The sequence below is a fragment of the Grammomys surdaster genome, unplaced genomic scaffold (assembly GCF_004785775.1).
Source record: "Grammomys surdaster isolate TR1022 unplaced genomic scaffold, NIH_TR_1.0 654, whole genome shotgun sequence".
Taxonomy (NCBI): Eukaryota; Metazoa; Chordata; class Mammalia; order Rodentia; family Muridae; genus Grammomys; species Grammomys surdaster.
The window spans coordinates 309,556-328,302 of record NW_021605073.1 but is presented as its reverse complement, the minus strand read 5'-3'; the positions used below and the strand labels follow the sequence as shown (position 1 = coordinate 328,302).

The following is an 18,747-nucleotide window of genomic DNA, read 5'->3' as shown; positions in this document are numbered from 1 at the left end:
GAAGGAAGGAAGGAAGGAAGGAAGGAAGGAAGGAAGGAAGGAAGGAAAAAACACATTTTACACAATCTCCCTGAAAAGCATTGTGCTAAGTCCACTGATAGCATTTATGAATAAGACAGAACTAAGAAGTACATATGAACTGTAATGCTGGGATAATATGAGTAGCTTATAAATCATGCCAAAATAAGCAATTTGACATATGAACAAAAAGCTTCAGAGAAACAAAAGAGGAAGTGGATGTGGCACAGTGGTACATCACTTGCTTAGCAAAATCAGTCACAGGTTCCATTTCCAACAGGAGAAGGGTTTGTTGGGGCAGGGGAGGGGGTAGGTAATTTGTTCTATCTAGAGGAAGGCTTTAAGGAGAAGGTGACATTTTAGATGAGTCACAGTTAATAGGCATTCTCAAGGAGAGAAATGAGGTAAGAGTACCACTTCTATTTGCAATGGTATATTAGCAGGTACTATGCACAGGGAATGTGATACAGGGGAATTGTTGACTTTACATGCAAAATTCTAAATTATGGAATATTTTAAAAAATAAATGCATAGCTGTAATCCCATCAACTGAAAGGCTGAGGAGGAAGAGGCTAAAGACAGAGGATCCTAAGTTTGAGACCAGCCTGGGATATAGAGTAAGACTTGGTCTCAAAACACACACACACACACACACACACACACAAACACTCCCCCACATGCACAAAGAGACAGAGACATTTGCATCCCCATATTCACTGCAGCTCTGTTCATAATAGCCAAGACATGGATGAAATCTGCCCAGCAATTAATAAAATGATGGAATAGTATTCATTCCCAAAAGGAATACATTCCTGTCATTACTTCAACATAGATGGAATTGGAGATCTTTATTTTAAATAAAATAATGGAGGCACGGAAAGATAAGCACCACATGATCCTACTCATGTCTGGAATCTTACAAAAGCTCAATCTATACACATGGGGAGCAGAAAAAAACTGACTATCAGAGCCTGGGGACAATGGAAAGAAGGAGGATGGACAAAGAATGATCAATAGGAACTTAGCTGTGGTTGGAGAAAGCAAAGAACCCCGGAATCTTATCTCATAGGACACTGGGCTGGAGTCAGTTCACCCATTAAGAAAGCTTACTGCTCTCACAAAAGAGTTGGTTTCAGTTCTCGGCACCTACATGGCAGTTCACAGGCACCTGCAATTTCAATTTTAGGGGTACCCACATTTTCTGCCTCCAAATACTGCATGTACATGTATTCATACAGGCTCACATACATACAAATAAGTATAAATTTAAAAACCAGAAGAAAAGACTTTAGAAAATTTCATGATAAAATGATAAATTTTTGAGAAATTTAAGCACATTATTCAATGTATACAGATATCTAAATATTACATGAAACCATATTAATATACATGAACTTTGTTTTAAACTTATCAGTGAAAAGACATTTTAAAATCCCAATGGTTATTGAATATGCAATATCAACATATAAAGTCCCAACATAATTAAAGTATTTCTAAAAATTTTATCTAATCAGATGTCAAGGATGCTGTGTACTGTGTATGCAATAGCCAAGGAACATAAATCATGAAAATGGCCCTTGAGATGGCAGTACCACTTCAGCCAATAATCAGAGCAAGCCTTCAGTCTCTGACAACATGATATTTGAGTTATGAAAATTTGAAACTACAAGAGGCGTTCAAAATGCCTACTTTACATAAAACGGAGCTAGTCTTCAGTTATGTATTTGGAAAGAAGGTAAAAGGGGGTTCAGGAAAAGTCTGGGTTATGGAAGAGTAGAAGGACACGGGCAAATCTTTCTACCCAATGACAAGACAGCAGAGAAAGAGGAGTACTATATTTAAGGACACGAGAACCACATTGGTAAGACATTTGGGGAAACATCCCTACTGACTGAATATATGATGGCATTAAAGGGTTTTTGTTTTTAAGGTATAACAAAACTACTATAGTAGTAACTATTATTTTTAATTGATAAAAAAATTAGGACCTGAATTCTGAAAGAGATCAGGAATATGGAGTGTGACTTCATTTACAGACCTCCACCCCCCAAGAGCACTGTGGGAACGAGTAAGGGCACAGAAAATGAATCTATACTCAACCTCCAGAAATTGGCCAGACTGCCATCTGCTTTTCTCTTCTGCTTGCTGAGAGAATGTTTTCTTGACTTGCAAGCCCCGTGTCAACTCAGGCTTTGTGTTAATTTTTTTCATTGTGCTTCTCCAGATGCTTTCTTCCACCATTTTATAACTATCTAATGCAATCAATAACCTGTGTGGATTAATCCCCTTTTGTGAAAGGGGAATCAGTAAAATCCTGCTAGCAGGAGCAGGTATGGAGGCAGCTGAAGAGTACAGCGCTGAAGCCATCAAGAACTGCTTTACGTGGGCAAAAGAGATGGCTCAGTAGTTAAGAGCTTGTGGTGCTCATGCAGAGGACTTAGCTTCAGCACCCACTACTCCCAACTACCTGTAACTCCAGTTCAGGGGATCCAATGTCCTCTTCTGGCCTCTGTGGGCACATTCACACTCATGGTGTACACACACACACAATTTTAAAAAATAACTGTTTTACTAAACACAACTTTACTGACCTCTGGACCTCCGTAATCAATTTAAGCTACCATTTTTCCTACATTCCTACCTGTCTCTGACTGACTAGCTTCATTCACTGGTAGAAGAAGGAGAATCAAAAGAATCTGTTAGCAGAGTAGGAAGGCCATCCATTTCTATAAGGTTTTTTGTTTGTTGGTTTGTTCGTTTGATTTTTTTTTTTCCTACCAGGGCATTCAATGATACTGAAGTTATAATATAAGCATGTGTAGTAAGATGCAATATTTTCTCTTTTTTATTCTTTTAAAAAAGATTTACTTTTACCTTTAATTATGTATACACCTATGGGTATGCGGACGGGAGTCTAGGTGTCAGTGGGGGCCAGGTGCTGGGAACTGAAGCTAAGTCCCCTAAATGAGGACTAAGTGCTCTTAACCACTCTTTAGCCCAGTAAAGCAGTTCCTGAGGGCTTCATCACTGTAATCTTCAACTCCACCCTGCTCCTGCTAACAGGATTTTACTGATCCTTCTTTCACAAAAGGGCATTAATCCACACATGACTTATGGATTACATTAGATGCGTATGAAATGATGGAGGAATGAATATGAGAGGCACAAGGAGACTGAATTCCCTGGACTTGGAATTACACGTGGCTGCGAGCTGTCTGATATAGGAGGAATTGTACCCAGGACCCTCTGCGAAAACAGTATATACAATGAACCATTGAGGCATCTCCTCAGGCCTACACATGATATTTTCATTAATAAGATCATTGGTGCTGATTTATAAATAGATACAACAAGGAAGTGCCTAGTTAAAAATTGTAATGTGTTTTCCTAGAGTCTATGCTTTAGGCCTAGAATACCAAGGAAGCCAAAATTCTGAGTCTTAAATATAAAAGGGAGACAATTTCGTAAATTCCCCCTTCTTCCAAGGCTATTTCTTGTACAAAGAGTGTTGCCTACGATAACACTATCAGTAGGAGAGCTTGCACTGAGCTGGATATGATCTACAGTAAGTCGCTTTGCTGAATACACTATTCAAGCATATCCAAAATAGAAACTGAACAAAGAAGCTATGAAAACAAATACATACTCAATGCTCTGATAAGAGAATGTTACAAGCCCTGTTCAAACAATCCATCCAGGATTGTGTGTCTATCCACCAAGCCGGCTTTGTGGTTTGTCAATTTCCTACCCAAACTGTCTGCAATGGTGCTTAAATTACTGCTCTCTCTTGCTCCATGGCTTTGAAAAAAAAATGTTAGGTTGTTATTTAGACCTTAGTATTTTAGTAGCTTCCTCAAAGAATATCATCACGTTTTCCTTCTGGACATATTGATTTCCTGGGTACTTGTTAGGTGGAAATGAATCCATCCCCTGGCAAGTATTTCCTGGGTGTTAAGGCTTCTCCGAGCAAGCTTCTTAAGAGAATGTACGAGAGAGTAGCTGTCAAGGTTTCTTCTTGCTTTCATTCCAACTGTCGTGCAGCTAGAACTTCATGTGGGACTCCTAAAGTGGGAGTAGGGACTGTCTGTAACTACACTGCCTGCCTTTGGATCCTTTTCCCTTAACTGAGGTGCCTTGCCTATGCTCAATAGGAGAAGATCCACCTAGTCTTACTGCAACTTGATATGCCAAGGCAGGTCGATATCTAGGGGAGGCCTTCCCTTTTCTGAGGAGAAAGGGCGTGGGAGGAGGGGAGGGGAGAGGGAGGGGCTGGGAGGAAAGGAGATGCAATTGGGATGGAAAGTACATTTATTCACTAGCATTAGCAATGCTTTTGTTTGCACGTACCAATGATTACCTTTTAAATATGATCAAAATAATTTTAGTAAGAATCCTGATACGCAGTACAATTTATCCTATATTCTGTATAAAAGTCACTATAGGACAAAAAAAAAAGAAAAACAAAAATAAACAAAAACAACACAACCCATGCACTACCTGCTTTATTTGCTTGTTCTCTACAGCATGTCCTAGTTGGACAGTCTAAAGAAGAGTCATCCAAGCAATGAGTTTACAGCCCTAGAATTCTGGTGACTCACTAGGATGACTAAGGATGAGCGTCACGTTCTATTATTCATTGAATACAATGAGTACAGATTTGAAAGCCCACAGGAAAATTGATATAAAGCTCTGATATGAGATTTTTCGTGTGAACATACGCTTTTCCTTCTTCAATCCTGTGGGCCAGGTTTCAGGTTTTGAGTGTCCTCTAGTCAATAATTAATCACTCTCCAAAGAGAGAATGGCTGCAGCCTTTCCCCATTTGTTTTGTTAACACTTGAAGCTATAGCTTCCCAGTATTTCTGATTCTGTAAAGAATGCTATGTGTGGGCAGTCCAGAAACTAGGGAATGGTGTGAAAGATATTTTACTTCCCATGGTCCTCCTTAAATGCCCAGGATCCTAATCAGTTTTTAAAAATTAAAAAAAAATAGTATTTGAGTCTGCATTTTTCTTAATTTCCTTACTGACAAATTACCAGAGATCATGGAGAAAGGCAATTCTAAAAAGACATCCAGAAAAAAAAGTGGTAGTTTTCAGAAACATTAGCTCTTGAACATCTGATGAAGACAGCCTTGGCTTCAGAAGAGTGAGAGAAATCAAGTGAGGGAAACCAAACTGTTACTTTTCATTTGAAATAGCTCTGATGTGGAGGTTTAAAGCAGGAAGGCAAGACAAGAAAGAAAATGAAAGAACAAAATACTGCAGGCAGCACAGTAAGTAGAAAGGAGAGGAAGGAGTGTTGTCATGGTAACAAGATAAAACCCAGGCTCCTCCCCAAGAGAAAGATAAAAGCTGTTTTTGTACACAGGTCTCTTCTAGCTTTGCTCTGGGTTTAGACTAATCATTTTCATGCCTGGGTGCACTTGTGTGTGCGTACACATACATTATGCACATTCATTATTTTGGTCGAAAAGCCAGTTTAACCCTCCGAAATTCCAACCCTTCTCAAACAATGCCATGATGTGTTTCAGTATTAGGAGAAACATGGATGGAGATGAATATTATTAAAAGGCCAAATTTAATCTAAACCTAGAGGAATTTTGAATCTTACATCCCCATCATCTCAATGGAATTAGGAAAGAAAGCGCTATTGGACAATTCCTCTTTATACACACTAATGAATGTGACAATTTTAAGAGACTAGAATACTAACAAAAGCACACAAGGGGAAAAAATAAGATCAGAAATGCATCCACCTGTAATCCCAGAATTCAAGGGGCTAAAGCTGGAAGATATTCAGTTCTAGGCTAACCTAGACTACATATAAGAGCCTTTCCTAGAACACAAAAACAGACAAAACCCATAGAATATACACATATGCATATATGCATAGATGAATTCTAGGTATTTGCTTAGTATGCAGCATGAAAATATTAGTATCTAGCTTGAACCTGAAAATAAAGAAAAGAAAAAAAAGGAGCAAATAATTTCTTTTTGTATATGATTGCTTTAAATGATACATGATGAAAATTATTTTAGCAACTGCGTTCTTGTATTATATATTAGAAAAGCAACACTATATCAAGCTGAAGAATAGCCACCCAAAAAAGATTGGCCCACATCTTAGTGCCCAGAATCAATGAATAGCACAAATTTGGGAAAAGGATCATTGCAGATAAAATTATGGATTTTTTTAAGACAAGGTCTCTTTGTAGCCCTGGGTATCCTGGAACTCACTCTGTAGACCAGGCTGGCCTTGATGTCACAGAGATCGACCTGCCTCTACTTCTTGAGTGCTGGGATTAAAGGCATGCATCACCACTAGGCAGAATTATGAATCTTAAATCAATCATTCTGGATTACCTAGGGGGTGGGATTTAATGGTCAGTATCTTTATAGGGACCACAAAATAAGATGATATGAATACACAATCAGATAGCAGAGTGATAGGGCCACATACCAAGGAATGCCTGCACCTACCAGATGTGTGAAAAGACAAGGAACCTATTCTCTGACATGTACATTTTGATAGTCCAGGACACTGGAACAACTTTCTTTGAGAAGTCTGCTTCTAGGATTCTTCAAGAATAGATTTCTGTTATCTTATTAGCCACACCAGGCAGCTCACAACCACCTGAAACTACTTCAGCTCCAAGGGGACACAATGCTTCTGGACTCCAAGGACACCTGCACTCACATGCACATAACCACACAAAGACACACATTTACATTCAATTAAAAAACTAAGTCTTAAAAAAAAGGGAGCTGGGCGGTGGTGGTGCACGCCTATAATCCCAGCACTTGGGAGGCAGAGGCAGGTGGATTTCTGAGTTCGAGGCTAGCCTGGTCTACAGAGTGAGTTCCAGGACAGCCAGGACTACACAGAGAAACCCTGTCTCGAAAAACAAAAACAAAAACAAAAAAAAGGGAAAAAAGCAAGAGAAATATTAGTTATGAATGACATAATAACAACTGTAGATAGTAAATGTGACGTTTTAGGAGATGAAAATCATTGATAATAAGATATGAGATATTTCCATGCTGCTGCTGACAATACAGAACAAGAAATGAGTGGAACTACATGAATGACTGAGAGATATAAATTAGTATTCCAGTAGTATGAGTGTACTAGGTACTTATGGGCATTAGACTGTCAAGGAAAATTTTACAGAAAACATAGAATTGAAATCTGTGCTCCCAAATGTGGTGAGGCTTGGACAGACTTACTTAGCTACAGTCCTGGTGGACAAAAAGAAATTTAAGAAAATATGCATTGAAAAATCTCTCGGGGGCTGGAGAGATAGCTCAGCAGTTCAGAGCACTGACTGTTCTTCCAGAGGTCCTGAGTTCAATTCCCAGCAACTAACTACATGGTGGCTCACAACCATCTGTAATGGGATCTGATGCCCTCTTCTGGTGTGTCTGAGGACAAGACAGTGTACTAACATACATAAATAAAATCTTTAAAAAAGAAAATCTCTCTGAAATGTTTGTGTGTGTATGTATATGTGTATATATATCATACACATACATACATATGTTAGATATCATTATGGAAATATTGTTCATTTGGGGATGTGGCAGTTCTTATGGTGTTTTAGAGGAGAGTATGATTATTTGCAGGTGATACCCAGCTATGGAGGGCAAAGTTTCTTGATGCAGCTTACTTTCAAAATAAAACTCTGTGTGTGTGTGTGTGTGTGTGTGTGTGTGAGAGAGAGAGAGAGAGAGAGAGAGAGAGAGAGAGAGAGAGAGAGAGGAGGAGGAACCATGTAAAACATTAACAGTCAAAGGACATACATTAGAAGGGACATGTATGCCGGGCGGTGGTGGAGCACGCCTTTAATCCCAGCACTTGGGAGGCAGAGGCAGGCGGATTTCTGAGTTCGAGGCTAGCCTGGTCTACAGAGTGAGTTCCAGGACAGCCAGGGTACACAGAGAAACCCTGTCTCGAAAAACCAAAAAAAAAAAAAAAAAAAAAAGGAAGGGACATGTATGACACAATAAGACACAAGTTTCAAACAAGAGATTCTACTTCAAGAAAACAGCCAAAAACTAGAAATAAAAGAGTATGACAGCCAAATGTTCCCTTGTATTAGGTATGACTACAGAAATCCAGAAAACAGAGAGCAGCATGTGTGCTCTGAGTTGACAAGCTTTCTTTTAGTATTATTTTGTATTACTATGACCAAGCTCCAGTGATAACTTGCAACAACTAGCAAGTTTTTGATGTACTAATAGTTTCTAAATGGCAGCAGCTACAAAGGTAAACAAGATATTAAATTCAGTTTAACATCAATAAAACATAACAAGGAGTCTCATCCAAATGCCTATATAACTTAGATGCAATTATATGTCACACACCAATCATTTACTGATTAAAAATAAAAATCATTAGCTGGGCATTATGATAAACACCTGTAATTCCAAAACTTGACAGGGAAAAGTAAGATTACCCTAAATTCAAGCCAGGTTGATCTACATACTGAGTGCCAGGCCAACAAGAGTCATATACAAAGGATTGATCAAGAAAACAAAAAGGTACATATGTGCGCATGTGTGCACGCGCGCACACACACACACAGCACGTATGCGTATGACTCCTAAATTAAGGAACAGAAACTCATCACTATGGGCATGGTACTAAGACCAAAAGAATCCGATGAGTACTATATAAACAAATTTGGATAGTCAATATACATGCAACTTTGACAGATTTTTCAAGGCAATTCTGACTGTATTTGGGGCTCACTTAGGTAATGCCTTATAACTCAACCCTGAACAAACAGGCATCATACCATGACTATAATCCCAGAATTCAAGAGCCCAGCAGGAGGTTCACTATGAGTTTGAGGGTGCCCCAAGTTATACAGCAAGTTCCAGCTCAGCCTGGTCTATGGAATAGTAAGAGCCCATCTCAAAAACAAACACTTCACATCATTTAAAGCCAGTTTTCTTTTCTGTAAAATGTGAACATTGAGACTGGTGATAAGTTGATGTTATATGACAATTTAGCAGGGTTATAGTGTCAGATGGTTGGTTAAACATTTTTCTAAATGTGTTTGTTTGTTTGTTTTGAGACAGAGTCTCATTATGGAACTTGATATGTAGACTAGGCTGGCCTTGAACTCATAAAGATCTGATTGCCTCAACCTCCTGAGTGTTGGGATTAAGGCATGGGATACCATAACCAGCTTCTTTTTACCCCTTAATAAAGCAAGTATTTCGCATCACTGTTGGAATAAGCCACTCCCATAAAGCGAAGAGGCTTCAATCAATAATTAAAGACCATCATAAAATAAAGGTTAAGCCTCACAGATATACCTAGGAAGATGAAATTCCAACTGAGAACTTTTCTCCATCAGATTGGCCTGTGAGCAGTTAATAGGGGCATTTCTTAATGATTGATTTGGGAGGGGCCATCACTGGGCAGGTGAGCCCTGGGTTATAAGCAAAGCAAGGGAAGGGAAGCAAGTAGTGTTTTCTCAGTGGCCTCCCTGCCTTCAAATTCCTCCCTTGGCCTTCTTTGATTGTGAACTACAAACAAATATACCCTTTCCTCCAAACGTTGCTTTTTGGGTTATGCTGTTTATCACAGCATCAGAGAAGCAAAGTAGGCCACCAAAACTAGTTTTCACATTGACAGACAGAATTGATTTGTTCCTTCTGTTTTGTTCGTCTGTTTTGTCTTGTTTTGGAGAGAATCTCCTTATGTGGCCCAGGATGAGCTAGAAATCCCCATTTTCCTAGTTCAGTCTGCTTAGTATAGGGATTATAGACTTGTGTCACCATGTTTGGTACAAGAATTCTGCCATCAGTGTTTAGAGACCTGAAATGAAACCTCTAACTCTATAGTGTGCTGATCAAGTCCATTGGGTTTTGGACTTACCATACCTCTATAATGGCAGGAGTCAGGAGCCAATACACACACACACACACACACACACACACACACACACACACACACATATATATTTTATATAATATACATTTTATGTAATATATATGCCTCTATCCTTTCTACACACACACAACCACACACACTGGTCACCAAAAGTAGTGTATGAGCCAGGGTTCTCCAGGGAAACAGTTAACAGGGAAGTAGAGTCAACAGGATGTTTCCTTAGAGAACTCTGATACACTACACCAAGGCTACCGAAGACATTAAATAAAACAAAGCACACAATTTTCACCATAACTAAAACATGGCACAGTGCTAATAACTGGTTGTGGCTCTTCACCAAAGACAGGAACAATATGAAGCTGTTTCTTCAAGGCTAAGCAGACTCCTTAGTCGGAACTCACACCCAGACATTAAAATTATTTTGGAAACGTCTATCTTCCTTTATCCCGTCTCATTTCCCATACTCGTCACTTAAAAATGGAGCTTTAATTCTCCAATGTTTAAGAGATATTCAACACACAAAGCTCACCTGTTTGAATACTTGCATCGAACCACTTTCTGATTTAATTCGGACATCCATGTTGTTTATGAATTTATCCATATCTAGAAAAGATACATGGGAAAAATAGCTTTTAAAATATTGAACCAAATATCCGCATAGTGTATGACATGTACACTTGGTTTTACCTCTGTGTCCTCTATAAACAGTTTTTCAGACTAACTTTATACAAGGAACTTATTAAAAGATTCTAAGTTAATCTACTCACAGAAAAGATCATCACTTGTCTCTGACTCTATATAAGTCCTTCCCTTCCTTCATCTATGTGAATCCAACTTCTCTGACCTGTTCTATTACAGTAATTATCAACATAGTTCTATGGTTTCAAAAACGTTCCATTCCTGATCCAGTTCTTGTTGTTGCTAAGGACTTTTAAAGTACTGTACGGCTATTTATCTGAGCAATATATGTACAAAGCCAAACAAACAGACCATTTTTTGTCTATACACATCTTAAATCTATATGCCAAGCCTGGTTAAAGGCAGTTTTTATCTTCCTCTATAAATAGCTGTTCCTCTTATGAAGAGATGGTATTAATGGCTTCACTCAGATATTTTGAACCACCAGTCATCCCATAAAAAGTACCTGTTTTCCTCTGCAACAGGTTTTGTTTATCTGCAGTTCAATTTCAGTAGAGATGAAAAGAGAGGTTAGGGATACAAAGCCAAATCTACAGCTTACCTACAAATTAACTAGTCAGATTTCAGATTAAACTTATGCTTCCTCTATGCTGCCTTGTTTTAACTCATAGGAACTGAAGACCAGACAGTAGATGAATTGCAATTTTTCCTCACTAGAAATAACGACTTGTCAAGGACACTAGTCTGCAAAGGAAATAAACTCTGCGACACTCCTACAGGTTTTCCTGGCAGCAATCAATCAAGCTCTTCTAGCTATTGAGCGCCCCCCTCTGGAATATAAGAGAATTGTCTGAATTTTCTGCCATCTCACCTCCTTTCCCAACTCACCTCTTTCCCAACTCACCTCTTTTCTCAACTTAGGAATTGGAAAACCCTTGTAACACATCTCACTTCATGTTAACGGCGCCACTTGCATGTTTCATACATAATCTCTTAAATTTCATCTCATGGTTTCCCACATTTTCTCAATTCTTGTTCTTAATTTAAAAAAAAGCTCTCCCCCTTCCTTCTTTACTCCTGCTTCTTTTCTGTGAGAGTGAAATAATGTTTTACACTGCCTGGAACTTGCCCAGACGTAAGCCTGGTCTCAAACACAAGCAATCCTCCTGCCTTACCCACCCAAGTGCAGGGATTATAAGGGTAAATGCCACCCCTGACTCCTTGCTCAGTTTTTTTGTCACTACCCTGATAAACATTCAGAAGTTTGTTGAATATCTACCATAATTTCAGACTATGTTCTTGGGCCTTAGAAGACATGTAGGGGTGTGTGTTCAGAGCTGGAATTCAGTTAGAAGTCAAAGTTCTCTTTCATCTGGCCCTAGCTGCTCTTATTCTTTAGTGTCTATTCTCCTCCACGGCTCTAACCTTGGGAGGCTCTATAGAAGCATGAGGGCTCAGCAAATGATAATGTAAAATCCTATAATTCTAGATGGACAAGTTGAATTGGACAAAGAATAACGTTTTTTGAGTTATACAATGTGACTCATGAGCATCTAACTCTAAGATCAATACTCTCTGCTGTGTTTTCTTTGTGCCCATATGCTTGACCAAACCCTAGGCAAGTCAAGTATTGTGCCTAGTATAGCTTTGAATTTTCAAATGAAACTGAAAACAACAGGTTTCAACTGTCAAAATTCTCTAAATTCTTCCTTTTATTTTGTAAAGAAGTGTCCTTGAGAATTACAGCTTTTCAAACTAGGAATAGTTTCCTCAGTTCTTGACTTTCAATAGATAGAATAATTGATTTTAAATTCATTTTTTTGCTGTTTTGTGTTGCTGTATCTTGGCTCCAAATATGCAAACTACTCTCTTCCTACTGCATCTTTTTTTGGACAGGCACTGAGTTATCCCGGAACTCGTAACGTCCCCACCCCACCCCCACCCCCAGCCTTGGCTTCTGAAGTGTTTGGATTAAGAAGTGCCACCATTACTGGCTCAAAACTCTGTAACAGTAACAAATTGGGCAAGAATTTCTGAGCTCCTTCTGACAATATCCAGCACATAGATTATTGTAGGATTTCTTAAGTAAATAAGTATACAAGTGTCTACCAACACCTAGCACAGAAAATATAATCTTAGATTTTCCCTATTCCCTAGTCATGCTCCTCTCTGTATCCCTACCATTTAGCAGAGTGGAATGCAGGTATATACAGGACTACATCTTCAAATTTTAAAGGCCATATCTACATTTTAAAGTTCTGATAGCAAATTTAAAAAGCCAGCAAAGTCTTTCTTGCCGTACTACATGTTTTTTTAGCCAAACAGCATACAGAAGCTATCTGACAACTGAGAATGCCTCAGCTGGTCCACGAATGGTGGTGCAGGCCTTTAGTCCCAGCACTCAGGAGGAAGAGGGAGGTAGATCTCTTTGAGTTTGAGGCTAGCCTGGTCTACACAGAAAATTATAGGCCAGTCAGGGTGACATAATGAGACCAGGTACACTGTGACCACTGATCACTGACACAGGCTTAATAAGAACGTAGTTCCTTAGGAGGATAGAGCATTTGGACAATGGAAAGAATCACGTATCCACCTACATAACATTACAATAGGTAAAGGGACAACTTCACATAATTTCCATTGCATTACACAGATAATGAACTTGGAGGCGCGAACTCACAGAGTTTAGAAGCACTGAATCAATTGAACTTTTGTCCTCTGAGCCCAATTACAATATACTTTATCACTTTATAGTACCCCAAATCTGGTGAGTACCTTCTTTCTAAAAAGAAAAAAGTCTTATAAAAGGACAATTTTAAGATAGCACCCTAATTGCTGAGAAAAATCTTAAGTAGATTTCATTCCTTTCTATCTTCTGACAAATAGTGACGCTGACAATATACATCATGGGTGAATGCTGGTGTGAAAAATGAGATTGCTAACATATGGTAGCTCCCTACATTTCAAGTAATGAAGGATTATGAAAAAAAAAATGAAGCGACGACATGACTCTGGGAGACTCACTGACCCTTTCTATAACTGGACGTTCTTTCCTCTATGCAAAATACAGATATTTGAGTTTAATCCTGTCCCTCACAATAAATCGTAGTAACACATGGAATTTGCATGCTGGAATGATAAAATCTCTAAGTAAATTTTAAGGATTAGTCCTTTAATCTGTGTACTTCCGTCAGAAAAATCACAAAAGGTACAAAAAGTATAGTCACCTTGTAAAGATGCAAAGCAGTTACTAGCATGACATTATCAGTTCATCTTAACAGTCCCAGAGGTTGAAGTCTGCAGTGTCACTTGTACACTCCCCAGACATAAAGGTGGAGAGTAGCATAGCCTCGAGGGTTTTCGTCCATTTTGTCCTCTCCTCTCATGGTGGCTCTAAGCCCCATTTTCTTTTATACAAGAATAAAACACGTACTACTATTGATGCCCTATACACACAAGGAAACACAGGATCAGAGAGATTGAGCAATACTAATGCCATATAAGATGGAGATGTTCTGGCTGGGATCTGAGTCCAGGTTTGATGTTCAGTACAGACACTCTTTTACTACCCAAACATATTTGAATACTTTCTTCTAAACACGATCTAGTTAACACACTCGTGAACTAATAGCAGCTGTGGTTACCTGCACAAGACATGCTAGAAAGTCCAGTGTGAATGGAGAAGCCCAGAAGGCTCTGCCTATCAGAAGCTACAGTGGCTGAATCTGAGCATTCTTTGCGGGTGTGGCCATCAGTAGGCTGCACATGTTCCCTCCACTAGATGGCTCCACATCCATGCACAATTGGGTAGTAGCGTTCGTTAGACTTAGTTATTTTTTTAAAAAAGGAAGAGAAGGAAAAAATGAAGTTGAGTGGGGAACAGATGGAGGAAAATTGGAAGTAGGGAAATGAGAGGTGGATACAATCATATTCCATTATATACATGTATAAAATTCTCAAAAATAAAATTTTTTTAGATAAAAAAAATACAACCCTGCACTCTGGAATAGTTTGGTAAAGTTGAAAACAGTAACAGAGGCACTTTCATACCTTTACAATAAGCTCAGTTATTGATACAGGGAGTAAAGGTACCCACTAATTGTAGTATTAATCATCAGACAAAATGTGCAGCAAATACAACCGGCACAGCAGTTAAGGTCCAGTTGAGAAAAAGAATGAAAGGCCACCACTGCAAAGACACACTGATCTGTAATATTGTACAAAATCTTACCTTATCCTTTCATCTAGTTGTTGGAGAAAATGGAATCTAGACTTTAAATGAAATCCAACTTTAAATGTTGGCAACTGGCCAATTTTTAGGAGCATGAGATTAGGTAAAGTGGCTTGATGCCCCCTCACCCCCAAATTTGTATGTGGAAGCTGTCACTACTGAGTGACTGTTTATAGAGATATGGCCTTCCTAGAAATAATTCAAAGTAAATGAGGTCATCTAGGTAGCGCGCTAATCACAGAAGAGCAGTCCCCTAAGGAGAAACACAGGAGGCTTCTCCATCTCTTCACTTACACAAAGTAGACAGTCAAGAATGCAGCAATGTGAGTTAGGAACACAGCAATTGCAGTACATCTGGCTATGCTGAGACCCTGATCCCCAAATTCTAGCCCCTGCAACTAAAAAAACAGAACTTCTGATGTTTAAAGCACCCAGTTAGTGGGATTTTGCTATAACAGCCCTGTATATACAACTTAAAGAGTTTTCATTCCTATTAGAAACACTACAGACATTTCAAAATATCCTAAATGTTGATCAATGGAAAACTGGCTCAATAAAGCAAGCCTTAACCATCTAGTAAAACTATACAGTCAAAAAGAACAATGAGGCATTTTTAAAAACCTATAGAGAAGTATCTCCAAAGTGTATTTTTCCGTAGGAAGAGTAAACGGCAGAACAATAACGCAGAATGTGTTATTATTTGTGTGTAAAAGGGAAGGGAGAGATTTAATTAAATTACACTCTCAAAAATAAATTTTAAAAAATTAAGGGATTAAAAAGGCAAATAAACATGTAGAGAAAGGAAAAGAAGCTGATATATTTTAATTAAAATGTATAAATACAAAAAATTAAATGACTCCAGATTAAAAAATAATTTTAAAAAACCTAAAAATGTTGAATAATGTATCCATGTGCATTCATTATTTGATATACCTCAAATATCACCACAAATAATCATAAAAACTAGTAATTTTGCCTCTGGTGAGGAAGAATAAGTAACAAATGGCCAAGAATAAGAGGGAGAATTTTCACTGTTTATATAGGGTCTTGAGCCATATAGAACGCTACCAATATCTGTTCAATGAGCATTTAAAATTTTAGGGAAAACAAAGCATTTATGTGAGTTGTAATTAGTATATAGGGTAATTATTTAAGCCTCTGGCCTAAATTAAGGTTGTGGCAGTTTTGAGGATAATGAAAGACAGAAAAGCCTGTATTTTGTAAGATATGAGAAACACAACTAAAAGTATATTTTCTCACTGCTTACTATACTTTCATAAATTCTGAAAGTGTTTTCACAAGATTAAAGCAATCATGTTCCTCAATGCTACGCAAGTCGTCTGTACTATGCTCTCCAATTCACAGAGAACACTCAAATGCATAGTTTAAGTAACTTTGTCAAGGTTATCATAATGACGAGTTGTAGAAACAAGGAAATGAAATGGGGAAAAGTGTTGAATGAGCTGTGGGTAAGTCTAGTGGTGGAAAAAAATAGGTTCTATTTCAGAAATGGTAAGCTGGTGGTTAAAACAAAATGTCAAAATGTGAGTGGTTTTGTTGACGGGGTTTCTCTGTGTAGCACTGATTGTCCTCGAACTCACAGATCTGCCTGCCTCTGCCTCCAGTGGAGTTTTAGAATTAACAGCATGCTACCACCACTACCAGCAGGCATGTTTGAAATAACTTACCAAGGTACTAGACAGTTATATGATCGGACTTTCAAACTCTCATAGGCTAGGGTTCAGCGGCAGAACACTTAGGTAGCATGTATAAGACCCTTACATTTAATTCCTAACACAGTCAAAAAAAAATCCACATTGATTTTTAAAAGATCTAAATATACAGATAACATGTTTAGTATATTATACAGATCATCTAGCAAGTTCTGGAGATTTATAATTAACTTCCCGTCTAATAATTTATATTTCTCTCCTTTAGATAAACACATTCAAAACTGCAAAACTGGTGAAACCCTTCATTTCGATACATTATTTATACCCATAGCATACCACACCACTTTAGAAATAAGGAGCAAGGCTAGGGGATAAAGTTGAGTTATGGTTCATAAACAGATCAGAAATCTAACTTCTACTTATAAAATTGAAATAAATGCTATCCATATGTAAGCTAGAAAGAAAACCAGAGAGATGATCAATTAGGTCAATCACACTGATCGGTTTGTCTTCACTTACCAAAGAGCAGTTTAGAATAAGACCTTAGTTAGACAGGACCGGTGGTGCCCAGTGCCTTTAAGCCCAGCACTCCAGAGGCAGAGGCAGGCAGAGACCAGCCCGGTCTATAAAGCAAGTTCTGGGATAGCAAGGGCTGTACTGAGAAACCCTGTCTCGAAAAACTAAAAAAGTAGTAAGATCTTAGATCATAATCTCACAAAATATGTACCAAACGTTTGCAAGGGATCGTTTGTAAGGGAAAGGTAAGTGCTATGAAGACACAATAGTACTGACTGTCATCAACTAGCTCTGCGTCTCAAAGGCTCTCAAAGGGGACGGGGGCTTAGTTATAAAACACAAATAAGCCAAAATGCAGCAGACAGCGGATCAGGTTCCCAGAAAAGTCAAGAACAATCACCATAATGCTTCGGACCAATATTTACAGATGCAAAGGAAATAAATTTTCATAGTAATGAATTTTAAGTAGGAACAAATGATAGGTGAACCGCTATACATACTTATCAGGCCGCACATAAAAAACAAGCATATTATAAGAAAGTCTATTTGACTTCTAGAAGAACATATGGAGATATCTGAACAATAGCTCAGGAGATAAGGAAGATCAGTGGAGGACTGGGATGGGTAGTACTTAAATATCGACAGGGAGGTCAGGGAGGTCAGTAGTACTTAAATAAGAATGGGAGCATAAAGAAAAGAATTCAAACACAAACTTCTTGGTGATTATAACAGTTCATGTCTATGATAATTGCAGCATTCAGGAGGCTGAGGGAGGAGGATTAAGAGTTCAAGGCCACCTTGACTACACCCTGCCGCCATTTTTAAAAACTCCAATAATATACCAGATCCTGGTTTCAATCTCTACTGAGGGGGGAAAAACATTTTTTTTTCCTTAGCACCTAACATCCAGTATGTCAATTTGCTAAATGAATTCTGTATTAAAAAGGGATTTTTCCTTAATTCAGCCCCCTTATGGGGAGATGGCTCAGAGGTTAAGAGAACTAGCTGCTCTCCCAAAGGTCCTAAGTGTTCAATTCCCAGCAACCACATGGTGGCTCACAACCATCTGTAATGGGATCCGATGCTGTCTTCTGGTGTGTCTGAAGACAGCTACAGTGTACTCATATACACAAAATAAATCTTTTTTAAAAACCAACTTAAGTGATCCCATAAAGTACAACTGATTCCAAACTAACGTAAACATATAAATGCACTGGGCTGGGGTGATAAGCTACAGGTTAAGAGCGGGTTTTCTTCTTCCAGAGGACCCAGGTTCTGTTCCCAGCATCCATGTTGGGCAGCTCACAATTACCCATAATTCTAGTTTCTTCACACATGCAGCATTTACTTATACAAAAACACGTAAATAAAAATAATAAAATACAAAAATAAAGAAAACATCTAAATGTATCAAACATTAATAAGCCCCTGCCAGAGTAAAAAAGGATGAGTAGCCAATCTCCACCTCCTCATATGAGAAATAGGCATTCTAGAAAGACTAATAATAGCTAATCTTGGTGCCTTAGAAATTTAAAAAACAAACAAAAAAAAACACAAAACAACCAGCAGAAAGCACTAAGAGCCTCATCTCTGAAATATACTACAAAAATGAGGGTGGCTGCGGTAAACATTTTTTTCCTACCAATTTTCTTTCCTATTTGCTCTGAAAGCAAGGGGGTTTTATGAAAGTAGGGCCTTTATGTAATTTGGTTGTGAGTTCAGACTGGGTAGTTATATTTGTCACTTACACTTTTGAAGTTGTAT

The 18,747-nt window shown here is 38.3% G+C and overlaps 1 protein-coding gene across 2 annotated transcripts in view; it reads right to left on the bottom strand.

Annotated features, from left to right (window-relative positions):
- Klf8 (Kruppel like factor 8) overlaps positions 1-10,525 on the bottom strand; it is a 21,877-nt gene extending 11,352 nt beyond the window's left edge. For both annotated transcript variants that reach the window (XM_028781999.1, XM_028782000.1), the window contains exon 1: positions 10,454-10,525. In XM_028781999.1, the coding sequence (XP_028637832.1) occupies positions 10,454-10,525 (72 nt within the window). The remainder of the gene's footprint in view (positions 1-10,453) is intronic.
- Positions 10,526-18,747: the final 8,222 nt, after the last annotated feature.